At 39.3% G+C, this 18,111-nt stretch overlaps 1 protein-coding gene across 2 annotated transcripts in view; it reads right to left on the reverse strand.

Annotated features, from left to right (window-relative positions):
* Positions 1-17,318, reverse strand: part of eng (endoglin) — a 66,100-nt gene extending 48,782 nt beyond the window's left edge. The window contains exons 1-2 of one of the 2 annotated variants that reach the window (XM_037752116.1): positions 17,159-17,317; positions 11,695-11,887 (exon numbers count right to left, since the gene is read on the reverse strand). In XM_037752116.1, the coding sequence (XP_037608044.1) occupies positions 11,695-11,752 (58 nt within the window). In that variant the 5' untranslated portion in view covers positions 11,753-11,887; positions 17,159-17,317. Of the gene's footprint in view, positions 1-11,694; positions 11,888-17,158 lie in introns of both variants that reach the window. The other variant, XM_037752117.1, reaches the window with a different exon arrangement.
* Between the last annotated feature and the right edge of the window lie 793 nt (positions 17,319-18,111).

An 18,111-nucleotide genomic window follows, 5' to 3' on the forward strand; every position in this document is an offset into this window, starting at 1 on the left:
GCCACTGGTAATTACACATTCCATATTCTTTTGATGCAGATGCATTTGATGGTATGGATTGAGGTTTCTTTGGGAGCGAGCAGCAGCTGCAGGCATGAAAAATATGCCATCAATTTTATGTAGATTCTCATAAATACTCCTCAGGTGATCTGTTATATCGCAGACACCATCAGTTCCTGGGTCTTTTCCATTCACTTATATGGTTAGTTCCCCCCCCAATACACGAAAAGAGCACAAGCAAAACACAATTAATCATCTGAGTGTTAATTGGTGGATAGACAGACTAATTTAGCAAAGTTTCATGCTAACTGCGTGCAAACCGAAGCAGATTGAAGCTTTAGAGATTCATTGCACAGTGGTTGCCCCCAATCATTCAAGATTGATGTAGCTTTGCACAACATATGCTTCGCGGAGAACCAGCAGAGATTAGCTCGTTTTTCTTGACTGATTTTTGCCAGTAAATATTAATGCTTTCCGATACGAGGGCGGCATAGCAATGAAGGCTCTGTTATTTATTAAACATATTTAAAAGTGAAGGAAGTCAAAAGTACAACCCATGATCAAAGTGTGAATGAAAGAAGAACGACAAAGTGCAATGCACATGATCAGAGAGGCTATCACTAGATTGATTGACAGCTCTTCTATGGTAATACTCCCACACTATACAACAGACAAATATTGTTTTAAGATTGTTGACATCAGTAAAAGAACCCTTTTTTTTATTATGAGCAGTTGAGAAACAGTAGTTCAGAGACTACAATTACAAAAAGACATCTTCAAATTTATATGGTTACAAAAAACCCACCGGGCCTCTAAGAACATGAGGGTTTTTGAATTATGTCAGAGATCTGAGATGGCTTACAAGTTTATGATTTCATTTTCATATTATTTATTTAACTAATGGACATGTCTGAACTGGGGAGAGTTGTTAAACAAGTGTAACTTTATTCCCTCCAGCGTCTGTGAGAAGATTAAGTATCCAGAGTTTCACTGTTGGATTTGTTGTAGTTGCAGTATATGAGCAGATTAAAATAATCTGTCAGATGTCCCGAGGCATTTTCGTTGAGTCACATCACTCTGCTTTCGAACATATCACAGAAATACGAGCAAATGAAAAATCCAGCGTCCAGATCCAGAGAGGATTCTCTCATCACATCAAACATAAACGCACATACTGCACACACACACACAGCCAGACATCAGAGAGAGATTTCAGCTCTCTAAATACAGATTGACCGGTGTGGCACCTGAATCAACAGGAAAACTACCCACCCAGTGCTTGAATCAAGAGGTGCTGCCGTTACACAACAGTCTGCTGCACACTGCACAGCACTGACCACTTTAGAAATCAGACTATGTCTATGCAGAAATATAGTATTTTCTCTTATGGAAAAGTACTTAGTACAAAAAAAATTGCATTATCATGCTCTAAAAAATGCTATTTTGGGATTTGTTGGAATTTCCTTTAGGCCAAAAGAAAAGTTCAAAGCTATTCGTTCGTGCAAAAACACGACACGAAGCATTTGAGCTGACATTTTAGCCGAGAACATTTTATTCATGGCTATTCAGGGACAGATTAAGGGGCTGATTCTGCCCAGCATAACAGTACCCTCATTAATAAAAGTCACTGGTGAATAAAGTTTTAAGTGAAATGAAGACATATGATGGAATATATAATCTTGTTTTGCCAGAGATCGGAAGCCCTCCCTATACTCTGAGCACCTTTGACAAAAAGTCACAGGTGAGTCGGCTGAGTTTTCCCTCCACATTCCGTCCAGGTACATTTCCTGTGTTTGTGCAGACCCCTTGACGTTGACCCTGGGTAGACAGACCTAGAGATTAGAGCACATAATGCCATGCCTTATCGGAGCAGACAGCAGCCATGTTGATATGAGCATAAGTGGTCGCCATGCTGACGAGGCGTTTATCTCGCCCGCTACTAATGAGCCATTCAGCGCTCATGTGACTGCATAATGAAAAGCGTCGGGCCGGAGGGGTCACTCGGCGACGCAGCAAAAAGGCCATAATGATGAGAATTATAGATTTCTAACCGCTTCATACATACTAAACTCTTTCTGTACTTTAATGATTTAGAAGCAGGATTGACCATTGCAGCAATGCTTGAGTGCCGTCTAGAATAAGGGGGAACCCAGTTATGTAACATAGAGATGTACAGTATACAAGGGTTATTGTTTTCAGCTTTTTCAGTTGTTGTCAGGCAATCAAATGTGCGTTATCAGTCGCTATACCATAGATGTGGGTCAATAGGGTTCCTACTACATCCACTAGTAGGTTTTATCATCTATTGACATGGCAGATCACTGAAAGAAGGTATAAAAAGAACACAACAGCGACCTCTAGCGACGGTAGTAATCACGACAGTAGCAGAAGTGGAAGTGAGGCTCTGTAGTATAGACAGCATGAAACTCCATATGTGGTGTAGGTTGGGGACGATGATGAGGAGGGGACACAAAACAAATGCTTTTCACCCAGAAGGCCGGGTTTCGCATCCCGCGTGAAACCAATAATGTGTAGTTGTCTTCGTGTTCACAAGTGTTAAGTTTCACTTTTCTGTTTTCATGCCCATTTTCAGGTCATTACTTGTATTTTATGTTTCTCCTAGAACATGTTTACATGTTGTAATGTTTAAAAAAAAACTTTATTTTCTTCAGGTCTGCCTGAAAATACCTGTATTTACCCTCTGTCTTTCAACGGAATTGCAAAGAAATTGCGTTGCAAGGCAACAGTTTGGGTCCATGATTACTTCCTGTCAGCTGATGCTATTTACATACACGGAATGCAACATTTTTAAAATTATTAATTCACAATTATATTTTTTTTTTTCAGGAAAAGCCATACTTTTATTCAGCACCTTTCTAAAAGGCTCTGTGGATGTATTATTTCTTCAAAAATAACCATCTACATAAAAATGTTATCAATAAGAACTTTAACCAAATGGTTTTGTTGCCTAAACCTAAAGAAGCTTTTTGTTCGTGTTCAAAGCGTAACATCTCATTCAGTTTTACAACGTGTTGCTTTTAGGTTTTGCTTTCACTTTTACAATGTAGCAGGCATAGTAGGTTCCTAATGACCCGCATTTATGGTGCTTATGGCGTTCAATAATGCCTATTTAATGGCCTGATAACAGTTGAAGCATCAGTCATTAATCTTTTTATCTGATTTTCACCTTTATTTCTGTTGTTCAAAACAAATACTGATACATTTCCGGATTTATTTCCAAATTTAAATCAGAAAGAGAATATCTAACACTGAAAAAAAGCCCCCTTGCATTATATATCTTGCATATTGTCGCTTAAAATGGAAAACAGAATAACATTACATGCCATTCAATTGTATGTTTGTTCTTTTAAAATCCCACAAATAGCATTATTTATGTGCCACACTGCATGTTAGAACCATCTCGATAAACAGTCAAGTGTTAGCTGGCGAAAATCATGTGGGAACAAACAGCGGAGAGGAACCTAGCGTTAGTGAGGCTCTCTCACACACACTGCATTCTCAAACAGAGGAAAAGCGAGGCAGTCAGCAATGGATTGTTATTTGGGAGGGGCATAACATAGAAGGAGATTGAAATCGGTCTGAGGCAGCGACAAGTGGTCGCGTCTCCCTGCCACCCAGTCTGACTGCAGGCAAAGCTGGCTCACCACAGTAAAACAGGGGAAGTGGACTGTTTTGACTCTCAACGCCATTTTTAACATGAAGTTTTTTTCTTTTTTTTGCTTTCAGCTTATTCTACTACAGCATGCATTCAGAGAAACATCTCTTTTCATTTCTTGTTTTATTTTTAAATTCCTGACACCCTGGGTATTTCTCTATATCTTTTTGTCTAATTACTCTTTTATTTTCACTTTTTCCAACTTATCATTTAACTGGGTCTCCCTATCTCCCAGTCTTTATCTCTGTCTAGTCCTTTTTTTCCTATCTCTGCTGTGTTTCTAATCCCCTATTTACACATCTTCCCTCTGAACCACTTATCTGCTCTTTGACAGTCACATAAATTTGACCCCCCCACTTCCTTACTGTCTCCATGAATCAGTCTCTATGAATTCTGTTATCTCGGTTCGTCTGTCTGTCTGTCTCGCTCCCTTTTCCCTCTTTAGGATTCATTTTCAGACGGCCCTCCCTCCTTTCTCCAGCGGCTCGCTAATCACTTTTGTGCTTTTCCTCCAACCCGTGGAGGGAGACTCTGGGGTAGGCAGCAAAATGCAGCAGGAGGTCTGGCAGTTAACATCACGATGCCTGGCTCCCACTGGGAAAGTTGTTACAGAAAGGGGAATATTCAACGCTACTTCCCCGCCAGGAAACGCCAGGCGCACAGTGGATAAAAATCACTAAATACAAAGACTTCAGTGGGACGCAAAGATAATTGTTTATGTGTACGACTGCTTCAGCCGGCTTAAGTGGTAGCGCTTCTTGTGCTTGGAATTATAAAGTGGTCTGGAAATAAAAAATTTAAATCTTCTCCGAAGGAGGTCCTATACAACTAACACCCATGTAATAAGCAGCTAGGCAGACAGAATCTGAGGACGTCCTTTAAAGGCCAATCAGCCGAGCAATGCTGGATAGGAAAATACATAATATGTGCTCAAATTTATTTATAAGCCTTTAAGGGGCCGACTTCACACATGATGATCAGTTTACTAATCATGGGGGAGTACTGATTAGCCTGTGACAACAATTGTATATATAATGTCTTCTGTGTCTCTGGAGCTAATAACCCTGATTATGTCATCAGTTGGGGTGGGGGAAAAAATAAATTGATACAGCATAGTATCACGATATTTTGTGTGGCAATATTGTATCGATACACGGATGTCAAGTATCGATCTTTTATCATATAAACTATTAACCTGTTAACAATCCGACTGCCCGGCCGCTATTCTGTGTTTCAGATGTTGTAGCGGGCTCAGTCTTACAGCTAGAGTGTAGATACTGGTATATGAAATTAGAAAACCTAAGGAATCCATTGGTGTCAACCATGTTATACTAGCTTGTCGAGAAGACAGCTAAATAACGCTCCAAAGTGACGCTAAATTTTGGCGAGGAAAAACTGGCATGGCCATTTTCAAAAGAGGTCCCTTGACCTCTGATCTCAAGATATGTGAATGAAAACTTAGGGATGCCCCGATACCGATACTGGATCAGATATCAGGATGATACTGACTCAAATAGCTGGATTGGATATTGATGACAATGGGGCCGATCAATTCAATTTTATGTTTATATACTATATATATATATTACATAATGTAATTGTTGGTGCATTAAAAGGGTTTACAGTTGAATTGTAATTCCTTACCAAGTTGTTGATGCGTGATTTATTATTTTAATACTAAAGAACAATTAAATAAAACTTATATCTATGTACTGTATTTATTGGTCACATTTTGTTTTACAAAGATAGGAGAGCAATGTTTAGGTCAAGCCTGATGTTGCCTTACACATACAAGAATGATCCCTGTCACTTCCACACAGTGAGGCATACAGCTTATTAATTAAACACTGGTATCGGATCGGTACTCGGTATTGGCCGATTGACCCAAAGCACTGGTATCGAGACTGAAATAGTTGGATCGGTGCATCCCTATGAAAACTCTGAGATGAACAGAGTGAAAACTGTATCTTATTAGATAAAATAGATGTCGATAAACTGGATCATTTCTAGTTGAAAAAAGGTAATAAATCGCAATGTATCGCTAAATGTTTAAAATCGCAATAAGATCGTATAGTGACTTAAGTATCGTGATAATATTGTATCGTGGGGCCTCTCGTGATTCCCAACACCTAGTCATCAGGGTAATTTTCAGCTGGAAATTTGGAGACAACAAATTTATAACAGAATGCCTGTGTTACAAACTGAGGGTGTACGGTTTGTATGGGTGTCTGCAAGGCAGAGACGGTCTGATAAAAGACACTATTGAGTTAAATTATGCAAAATTCTAACAATACACTAAAACTCAACAAACTAAAACTCTGAATATCTCGGCCTCTGCTGCTCCAATTCTGACCTCTCTTTTTAAATCTGTCCCCCCAACTTTATGGATGAGAAATACTAAATCGTCGCAGTAACCCTCTAAGAGGTGAGTCAAACTGTATTCAGAAGTAAATTATATACATTGCCCTGTCTGAGGCAGATGTTAAATCACATCCGTAAGGAAAGGCGCCGAATTAAATGCATTCATTAGATGTCTTTCAACAACACAGCTGCAAGAAATTGTTGCAAGTAGCAGTGCACAAGCTGACTGAAATAAATAAGATTAACAAGCGAGTAAGAAAAATAAAAACAGGCAATATAGTTAATAGCTTGAGAGAAAAGGTAAATCTTTAACATGTTTTATTAAAAAGGGAAGGAGCAAACATAGCAGAAGAATTAATTCCACTATTGCAAAGATATCAGCGCCTGTGTAGTCTTGGCACAAACAAATAGCCCAGTTAAACGACTAAAGGGATTTAGACGAATCGCGGTAGCACAGGCGCTCAGAGATAAACCCGTAGGTTGGACCATGTAAGGCCTTCAAAACAAACAGCTAAATTTTAAACACAATTAACCTCACAGAGAGGCAGCGTAGTGAAACTAAGACCGGTGTGATGTTGTCTGTTTTATTGGAGCCTGACAGAAGCCTGTCCAGAGGTTATGGATAAGCTGTAGACAAGAAAGAGAGGCCTGACTGACTGATCCCAGCATATAGGGAATTCTAATAATCGAGGTGTATAAGGTGAAAGCACGGATGACATTTTCTTGGCTTGAAAGAGATGAGGCAGTGGGTGACTTCAGATATAATACAGAGCTGATGAAAACAGGATCTCGTGTTGAACTCCAGCGTGAAATTAAGAAATGTGTCTGGGGTTCTTTTGCCTTTGGTCTTAAATTGGCACAGACAATGAGTGGAATCTGCAGTAATTTCCATCAAGTATAATCTTTACATTTTGCAAAATTAGTCAGATTATTTGGAAGATATATAGATCTGGGGCTGCAAGAGTACTGATATTTCCATCGTTTGGTATTAAAACAACTCAACAATGTTCCCCAGTGGGAACATTTGAAATGATGCAACAATTTATAGGGCTGTCAGTCAATTCAAATGAATCACATATATTTTTTTCTGTTCAAAACTGTACCTTAAAACGAGATTCGTCAAGTATTTATTACTCTTATCAACATGAGAGTGGGCAAATATGCTTGCTTTACGCAAATGTATGTATATTTGTATTATTGTAAATCAATTAACAACACAGAGCAATGACAAATATTGTCCAGAAACTTGCCCACTTTATGATAATCACATGCAGTTTGGGGCAAGTCATAGTCAAGTCAGCACACTGACACACTGACAGCTGTTGTTGTCTGTTGGGCTGCAGTTTGCCATGTTATGATTTGAGCATATTTTGTATGCTACATGCAGTACCTGTGAGGGTTTCTGAACAATATCTGTCATTGTTTTGTGTTGTTAATTGATTTCCAATAATAAATATATACATACATTTGCATAAAGCAAGCATATTTGCCCACTCCTATGATGATAAGAGAATTAAATACTTGACAAATCTCCCTTTAAGGTACATTTTGAACAGAAAATCTAAAACATTTGCAATTAATTTGTGATTAAATGCGAATAATATTTGAATCAATTGACAGCCCTAATATCTATACAACCAATGTGTTCATGATTAAAGTGTTTACCGGAGCACAAGTTCATCGATCTAGCCTCTTAATTTTGCTCTCAAAGGGCACCAGATTGATGCGTTTCACTTTAAAACGTAGGCTACAAAATGTTCTTTCTAAATGCATGATGTGTCCAAAGTCTGTGAGTAATCGTGTTAAATAATCGTGATCTCAATATTGACCAAAATAACTGTGATTTTTGCTATAATGGAGCAGCCCCAGTCATCATACTGCATCTGTCCAAAAGATAAATAAATGCATGACAACAGAACGCAGGCCAGCAGCGTGCTCAATTTAAGTTTCCAGTTTCAGGAGTAGGAGTGTATGAGTCTCAGACATAGACCTCTGGCTTTACCGGGTCACTTGGCAAGGTTATGTATCGATCATATTTACATAGAGTATATATTATGTATCTAGGATATCTCTAGATACACAGCAGATACGGCCAAGAAGTGTTTGGGTTACTTAAACTGTGTGTAGCAACAGCTACCATGCTTCAGACATCACAACATGATTTAATAAGCCTGATATCCAGGAGCTGACAGGGTAAACAAAGCTAAAGCAAAAAACCTGAGCTCGAGTTAAGACACACTCCGGCGTTGCCTTCAACTGGCCGAGAGCGTCGTGGGATTTGTCGCAGGCTGCAGGCTATTTTTGATTTACTTTTACTTTTTCTGTGTTTACTTCTTCTTTTGAGGAACTTTCACATCGCGTCGGCTCCCACAGTGACTTGCAGCTGGCAGCCGAAGATGCTATTAAACAAACAGACTCAGAATCCCGGTGAATAATATAGGTGCTGCTTTATTTTTGCAGCGCCTTACTCAGTCTGGGAATGTGCAAATTTGATTTTTGCACGGCCTTAGTGAGTCACACCTCGTGTTTGTGCTTCATTTGTTCAACAACAGCAACACAGTGCTAAGCCCAGGAGACAACGTCAGAGAAAATGACAGATTAATATGACAATACTGGACTATATAATGATGAATAAAACAATGCCCGAGATAGATGAATTCATACATGTCACACCAATGTTTTGACTAACAACATTTGGGTACACAAGGTCAGAGTAGCCTGCTGTCTGAGATCAGTGTTACGGCTCCCTCTGGGTCATCTCCTAAAGCTGCTGTAGCCGGAAAAAAAAATAATAAGAAGAGAAATCCTTAGATCCTCTTTCAAGAAAGAAAGAAAATGATGCCGAATTCAGGACTATGTGTCACAGAGGCAATTAAGGCTGAGCTAAACAGCTCCGCGCAGACTCCCACCAGCAGACAGCGAGACCGGTCCCCCACGGTGGAAGCTACACGAGGTCAACTCTCCGCAGGTCTGCCAGTTGGCCAAAAAATACCTCTGTATCCCTGCCACCAGCACCCCTGCCGAGGGGGTGTTTAGCACTCGTGGCAATATTGTGATTTGTCATACAGTAGGTCAGCACTAGAAGGCAGAGATTCAGCGAACAGGCTTGTTTTTCTGGCACACAATCTTAACAGTGATGCATGCCTGCCAGGGCCAATTTGCCTTATTTAAAAAAGCAAGTTGGAGACGCCAGTTTCTGGTCTATGTTTGTAGACACAGAGTGCGAGAGAGGTTATTTGGCACTGAAGTGTTTTGTTTCACCTTCAAGTGCATCATTGGAAAATGAACGCGGACAACCTTATTTTGTTGACAGTTTGTGTTAAAACTGTATTTCATGACAACACGGTTCATTGTGTGCTTTCGTTTATGGCGTTTAGAGTGTGAGGGAAATTGTATTTTATACACTCAAGTAGGGCTGCAACTTATTATTTTCATTGTCAATTATTTTCTCGATTGATTAATTTTCATGCCAGCGTGTCTATTTACCAGTAAACAACTCAATTTATACATGCATGTTACTTTATAGCCCTGTGATGGGCTGGCAACCTGTCCAGGGTGTACCCCGCCTTCGCCCAATGTCAGCTAGGATCGGCTCTCTAGACCCCCCGCGACCCTGAATAGGATAAGCGGTTACAGATAATGGATGGATGGATGTTACATTATTTTGTTGGCTATTACTTTTGTTTTTTTGTTGTTGTTTTTATTTATTAACTTTTATCTAAATGCGACAATACATGTAAAATATTGTAAAATTAAGCCTGCAACTAACGATTATTTATTATTTTCTCGATTAATCGATTAGTTGTTTGGTCTATAAAATGTCCGAAAATGTTGAAAAATGTCGATCAGTGTTTCCCAAAGCCCAAGATGACGTCCTCTAATGTCTAATTTTTCTTTTTATATTTATATTATAAAATCTGATGAGTAGATTTGGAACATTCTATTGAAGATATTTGCAACAAAAAGGTAATAATAATTAAATGCATTAATTTGCATTGTTTTATTAATTGAAAGCCATGTGACCACCCCAAACTGCCAGACTGCTGCAGGGAAGTGAGACCCAAACACCCTGAAGCAGCAGAGCAGAGCAGAGCAGAGCAGAACGCCGGTAAGAGTGCGAGGCTGGATTATGGCCTGAGGGCACAGGGAGGGTGTCAGATCCCTTTGCCACCTTGTAGGGATTACATGTTTGGATTTGATACGGCCAGCCACAGGCAAACCGGTGGAGGGAGTGTTAGAGGGAGGCCAAAAGAGGAGGATCATAGAAAATTTATAAGCGCCCCCACATGTTTTTTTTCTTGTTTCTTGTGCCAGGGCTGTCTTTCAATAAACTATTCTTTGTCACTAAAACCTGCACAAACAAATTGCTTCCCAAGATGACTCAGTGGTTCAATAGTCTGAATATGGTGTGGAGTTACATAGGTTTTGAATTCATCTCTTGTGTCATCATATTTATCCCCCCACTCTATCAAACATTGTATACCATATCATCTCTGAGTTGTTGTAAGGATACACCATCATTCAAGCCAAAAGACTCGGTAGTAAAAACCTGATTTAGCGTGCAAGAAAAAAAACACCAAACTGTTCAGAATAAAATGATGTCAGAACACAGATTCACGTCTGCCTTTGAACTTTAGGTTAACAGAAATACACCCTGGAGGCTCAAAGGTCACTAAATCCAGCGGCCTGTTGTCGAAGGTTATAGTGCCTTCAAATGAAACTCGTGAGCTTGTGTTTTACAACATGGGAAGTCTTGTACACGATATGCTCGGCGTTCCAAGTGGTTAAATCGTGAGAACACCGAGAACACGGCTGCTAAGCAACAGCAATATTAATGGTGCCTTCAAATGGGGTCGTGTTTACCGTGTCCACGAGAAGAGTCCATATGAACTCTTGACCTCTTGTGGCATTCGCGTCCTTGTAAGTGGAAAGTTTCTGAAAGCTCAGAGTTCACGACTTGTGACGTGTTTGTTGACGTTGTCAGAAATGGTGGAGGCCGTGGAAGTTTATTTTTCAGTGCATAATAAGTGAATATATTGTAATTTTAGCCTTCTGTTAGCCTCTGTAGCTTCTAGGTGATGACTTCTATTGCCGTTGCTTAGCCGTTATGTTCTCACGTCTTAACCACATGAACGCCAAGCATATCGTGTAGACTTCCCATGTGGTAAACACAAGCTCACGAGTTTCATTTGAAGGCACCATAACGTTACTGTCGGCGTCTAGAAGCCACAGAGAATAACAATTTAGCAAAGCTAGCAAGTGGGTAACATAATGCAGTAAATGCAAAGTCATAATGACAGAGGAAAAAGATGAGGCTGCTGGAAATATCAACATTTTCTTCAGACATATAATTAAACTACGACATCATACAACTAAAATTACAACATATTCACCTATTATGCACGGAAAAATTAACTTACATGGCCTCCGTCATTTCTGACAACATCAACAAACACGTCACAACTCGTGAACTCGGAGCTTTCAGAAACGTTGCACTTGTCAAGGATGTGAATGCCACAAGAAGGGGGGCGTTCATATGCACTCTTCTCGTGAACGCGGTTAACACGACCCCATTTGAAGGCACCGCTATACACATGTTTTTGCATGAAACCCAGTCACATAAGATCGAAATACTGAATACCAGCTGGTGCACTTACCAGAAGCTGCAACAGTGATGCATAGCAGAAGGGCAAACCGCGCCACGTGACCCTCCATCTCTGGTCAGTTTAAAGTTTGTGGAAGAGGAGTCTCTGGGGGGGTTGGAGATGCTCGGGCAGAGGTTGAAGTGTCCTCCTCGTCTGGTGGCGGAGCAAAAGTGACTGTGGCAGCAGGAGAGCAGACAATTCCAGCCTTGAAATAAAAGGACAAAAGGTCAAGAAAAAAAGAAGCCATGAGGAGATGAGATGGTTGATAAGGATGTGACCAACCGCCAATCTCACTCTCAAAATACCACGTCCTCAAAATATATGAGAAGATATCTGGCTAAATGCCATGCAACAAAATAATAGAAGTCACTGGTTACATTTACACAACCTATTCATCACTGACAGTGAAGGGGAAATGTTGCTTAAATGTCTTAAATTCCTCCAGTGGGATGACAGGATTTTCCCTCCTGAGACAATCCCACAATATTTCTGTCGGCCTTCCTGGTGCACAATGAGGGTCTGAACCCAGGGGTTATCTGCTGGTCACTCACTGTTTCAGGAAGCACTACTGCATCGCTTTCTTTAAATAATATCACAATGCCGAGATCAGATAAGAAGGAGGCTGCTCTTGTTATACGATTCATATAGAGGGAAAGGAAGAGCCTGTGTAAACTGTTTGTTCACTTCCACAAGGAAAACAGGCATGTTGTTTCTCTGCACTTCTAACTAGCAACAGAGACATGTCTCTTAACTAGCAGCAGAATCATGTCTCTAACCAGCAACAGAAACATGTCTCTAACTAGCAACAGGAACATGTTTCTAACTAGCAACAGAGACATGTCTCTAACTAGCAGCAGAAACATGTCTCTAACTAGCAACAGAAACGTGTCTCTAACTAGCAGCAGAAACGTGTCTCTAACTAGCAGCAGAAACATGTCTCTAACTAGCAACAGAGACATGTCTCTTAACTAGCAGCAGAATCATGTCTCTAACCAGCAACAGAAACATGTCTCTAACTAGCAACAGGAACATGTTTCTAACTAGCAACAGAGACGTGTCTCTTAACTAGCAGCAGAATCATGTCTCCAACCAGCAACAGAAACATGTCTCTAACTAGTAACAGGAACATGTTTCTAACTAGCAACAGAGACATGTCTCTAACTAGCAGCAGAAACGTGTCTCTAAATAGCAGCAGAAACATGTCTCTAACTAGCAACAGAAACATGTCTCTAACTAGCAACAGAAACATGTCTCTAACTAGCAGCAGAAACGTGTCTCTAACTAGCAACAGAAACATGTCTCTAACTAGCAGCAGAAACATGTCTCTAACCAGCAACAGAAACATGTCTCTAACTAGCAACAGGAACATGTTTCTAACTAGCAACAGAGACGTGTCTCTTAACTAGCAGCAGAATCATGTCTCCAACCAGCAACAGAAACATGTCTCTAACTAGCAACAGGAACATGTTTCTAACTAGCAACAGAGACATGTCTCTAACTAGCAGCAGAAACGTGTCTCTAACTAGCAGCAGAAACATGTCTCTAACTAGCAACAGAAACATGTCTCTAACTAGCAACAGAAACATGTCTCTAACTAGCAGCAGAAACGTGTCTCTAACTAGCAACAGAAACATGTCTCTAACTAGCAGCAGAAACATGTCTCTAACTAGCAACAGAGACATGTCTCTTAACTAGCAGCAGAAACATGTCTCTAACTAGCAACAGAAACATGTCTCTAACTAGCAACAGAATCATGTCTCTAACTAGCAGCAGAAACATGTCTCTAACTAGCAACAGAAACATGTCTCTAACTAGCAACAGAAACATGTCTCTAACTAGCAACAGAAACATGTCTCTAACTAGCAACAGAACATGTCTCTAACTAGCAACAGAAACATGTCTCTCTAACTAGCAACAGAAAGATGTCTCTAACTAGCAACAGAAACATGTCTCTAACTAGCAGCAGAAACATGTCTCTAACTAGCAACAGAAACATGTCTCTAACTAGCAACAGAAACATGTCTCTAACTAGCAACAGAAACATGTCTCTAACTAGTAACAGAAACATGTCTCTAACTAGTAACAGAAACATGTCTCTAACTAGCAACAGAAACATGTCTCTAACTAGCAACAGAAACATGTCTCTAACTAGCAACAGAAACATGTCTCTAACTAGCAACAGAAACATGTCTCTAACTAGCAACAGAAACATGTCTCTAACTAGTAACAGAAACATGTCTCTAACTAGTAACAGAAACATGTCTCTAACTAGCAACAGAAACATGTCTCTAACTAGCAACAGAAACATGTCTCTAACTAGCAACAGAAACATGTCTCTAACTAGCAACAGAAACATGTCTCTCTAACAAGCAACAGAAACATGTCTCTAACTAGTAACAGAAACATGTCTCTAACTAGTAACAGAAACATGTCTCTAACTAGTAACAGAAACATGTCTCTAACTAGCAACAGAAACATGTCTCTAACTAGCAACAGAAACATGTTTCTAACTAGCAACAGAAACATGTTTCTAACTAGCAACAGAAACATGTCTCTAACTAGTAACAGAAACATGTCTCTAACTAGCAACAGAAACATGTCTCTAACTAGTAACAGAAACATGTCTCTAACTAGTAACAGAAACATGTCTCTAACTAGCAACAGAAACATGTCTCTAACTAGCAACAGAAACATGTCTCTAACTAGCAACAGAAACATGTCTCTAACTAGCAACAGAAACATGTCTCTAACTAGCAACAGAAACATGTTTCTAACTAGCAACAGAAACATGTCTCTAACTAGCAACAGAAACATATCTCTAACTAGCAACAGAAACATGTCTTTAACTAGCAACAGAAACATGTCTCTAACTAGCAACAGAAACATGTCTCTAACTAGCAACAGAAACATGTCTCTAACTAGCAACAGAAACATGTCTCTAACTAGTAACAGAAACATGTCTCTAACTAGTAACAGAAACATATCTCTAACTAGCAACAGAAACATGTCTCTAACTAGCAACAGAAACATGTCTCTAACTAGCAACAGAAAACATGTCTCTAACTAGCAACAGAAACATGTCTCTAACTAGCAACAGAAACATGTCTCTAACTAGCAACAGAAAACATGTCTCTAACTAGCAACAGAAACATGTCTCTAACTAGCAACAGAAACATGTCTCTAACTAGCAACAGAAAACATGTCTCTAACTAGCAACAGAAACATGTCTCTAACTAGCAACAGAAACATGTCTCTAACTAGCAACAGAAACATGTCTCTAACTAGCAACAGAAACATGTCTCTAACTAGCAACAGAAACATGTCTCTAACTAGCAACAGAAACATGTCTCTAACTAGCAACAGAAACATGTCTCTAACTAGCAACAGAAACATGTTTCTAACTAGCAACAGAAACATGTCTCTAACTAGTAACAGAACATGTCTCTAACTAGCAACAGAAACATGTCTCTAACTAGCAGCAGAAACATGTCTCTAACTAGCAACAGAAACATGTCTCTAACTAGCAACAGAAACATGTTTCTAACTAGCAACAGAAACATGTCTCTAACTAGCAACAGAAACATGTCTCTAACTAGCAACAGAAACATGTCTCTAACTAGTAACAGAAACATGTCTCTAACTAGTAACAGAAACATGTCTCTAACTAGCAACAGAAACATGTCTCTAACTAGCAACAGAAACATGTCTCTAACTAGTAACAGAAACATGTCTCTAACCAGCAACAGATACATGTCTCTAACTAGTAACAGAAACATGTCTCTAACTAGCAACAGAAACATGTCTCTAACTAGCAACAGAAACATGTCTCTAACTAGCAACAGAAACATGTCTCTAACTAGTAACAGAAACATGTCTCTAACTAGCAACAGAAACATGTCTCTAACTAGCAACAGAAACATGTCTCTAACTAGCAACAGAAACATGTCTCTAACTAGTAACAGAAACATGTCTCTAACTAGCAACAGAAACATGTCTCTAACTAGCAACAGAAACATGTCTCTAACTAGCAACAGAAACATGTCTCTAACTAGCAACAGAAACATGTCTCTAACTAGCAACAGAAACATGTCTCTAACTAGCAACAGAAACATGTCTCTAACTAGCAACAGAAACATGTCTCTAACTAGCAACAGAAACATGTCTCTAACTAGCAACAGAAACATGTTTCTAACTAGCAACAGAAACATGTCTCTAACTAGTAACAGAAACATGTCTCTAACTAGCAACAGAAACATGTCTCTAACTAGCAGCAGAAAACATGTCTCTAACTAGCAACAGAAACATGTCTCTAACTAGCAACAGAAACATGTTTCTAACTAGCAACAGAAACATGTCTCTAACTAGCAACAGAAACATGTCTCTAACTAGCAACAGAAACATGTCTCTAACTAGTAACAGAAACATGTCTCTAACTAGTAACAGAAACATGTCTCTAACTAGCAACAGAAACATGTCTCTAACTAGCAACAGAAACATGTCTCTAACTAGTAACAGAAACATGTCTCTAACCAGCAACAGATACATGTCTCTAACTAGTAACAGAAACATGTCTCTAACTAGCAACAGAAACATGTCTCTAACTAGCAACAGAAACATGTCTCTAACTAGCAACAGAAACATGTCTCTAACTAGTAACAGAAACATGTCTCTAACTAGCAACAGAAACATGTCTCTAACTAGCAACAGAAACATGTCTCTAACTAGCAACAGAAAAATGTCTCTAACTAGTAACAGAAACATGTCTCTAACTAGCAACAGAAACATGTCTCTAACTAGCAACAGAAACATGTCTCTAACTAGCAACAGAAACATGTCTCTAACTAGCAACAGAAACATGTCTCTAACTAGCAACAGAAACATGTCTCTAACTAGCAACAGAAACATGTCTCTAACTAGCAACAGAAACATGTCTCTAACTAGCAACAGAAACATGTCTCTAACTAGCAACAGAAACATGTTTCTAACTAGCAACAGAAACATGTCTCTAACTAGTAACAGAAACATGTCTCTAACTAGCAACAGAAACATGTCTCTAACTAGTAACAGAAACATGTCTCTAACTAGTAACAGGACTTATAAAAGTGGACTTTACAAGTAAATAAAAGAGGCTAAACTGGTGAAACAGGCAACTGAGTCCACTAATAAACTAATACTGATGGAAATAGAGGCAAAAGTGTAGCCTTATATGAAAACCAAAAGAAAAACAGGCACTTCCTGCACTTCTTACTGCAGCAGGAACATGTCTCTAACTAGCAGCAGGACTTATAAAAGTGTACTTTACAAATAAATGAAATAGGCTTAACTGGTGAAATGACCAATTGAGTCATTTCATAAACAGTCATTAAACGGAGTGGTCGGGGGTTTTAAGAAGAGAGCATGATGCCTAGTTAGTTAATGTCCTCTCGACTAACAAGGGAATAAAATACCAACAAAGTTATGAATCACAAAAACTTACCTTTTTATTTAGGGTGTCTTTGTTGAATAAAGTAGTCGAGGCTTTATAATCCACTGGTAGTAGGATGTGGCCGATGTAACAATGTAACGATGTGAGGACTTTCCAAACTTTGTGCTGGCTGGGCGGTGCACTGTTTTTTAGTGTCGACCCCTCCCACCATCACCACCACCCCCACCGGCCTTTTTTTCTCTTTTCCTACTATGTGCTGCTGCCCCTGTCCCTGACAGCATTGTCTTATCTGCTCAACACAGATTCTAGTAAAATAGGTGTAAATCTCAACTCAGTTAACAAATAGTGTACCTCCTGCGATTTGAATGCCACATTGCGATTTCGACACAATTTTGATTAATTGTGCAGCCCTAAGCAGCTTTGCTTTTTATTTTCACAGAAATACTGTCTACAGTAGCCTAACATTACCTGTCTCTCCAGGTCTCACAGAGATATTGCTAAAAAAAAACTGTAAACATTAATATACCTTAACAAAATGCTATTTAACCCTTCTTTGTGTCCCATTGGGCAACACACAAAGTGCTGTCTTTATAATGCATTCTAAGTTAATTTAAAGGAAGAGTTCAACATATTTAGGAATATGCTTATTCGCTTTCTTGCCAAGAGTTAAATGAAAAGTGGTATCGATCTTCTCATCTACAATGTCCAACTATTCCCTTAAAGAGAGAGTCCCACCATAGTTAATATGCTATTTAACAAATAATAAAAAAAAAAATGTCAGGAATTTAATATTAAAATTACAATGTGGCGACATCTAGCGGTGAGGTTGCAGCCAAGCGTGTCTATAACTACGGTAGCCGACACGAAACTGTGAAAACGCGAATGGCCCTGTCTAGAGCCAGTGTGTGGTTTGTTCGTTCTGGGCTACTGTAGAAACATGGCGGACTCTGTGAAGAGGACCTGCTCCGTATGTAGATTTAAACAGCACATTCTAATGTAACAAA

Source organism: Sebastes umbrosus, chromosome 19 (assembly GCF_015220745.1).
Source record: "Sebastes umbrosus isolate fSebUmb1 chromosome 19, fSebUmb1.pri, whole genome shotgun sequence".
Lineage (NCBI taxonomy): Eukaryota > Metazoa > Chordata > Actinopteri > Perciformes > Sebastidae > Sebastes > Sebastes umbrosus.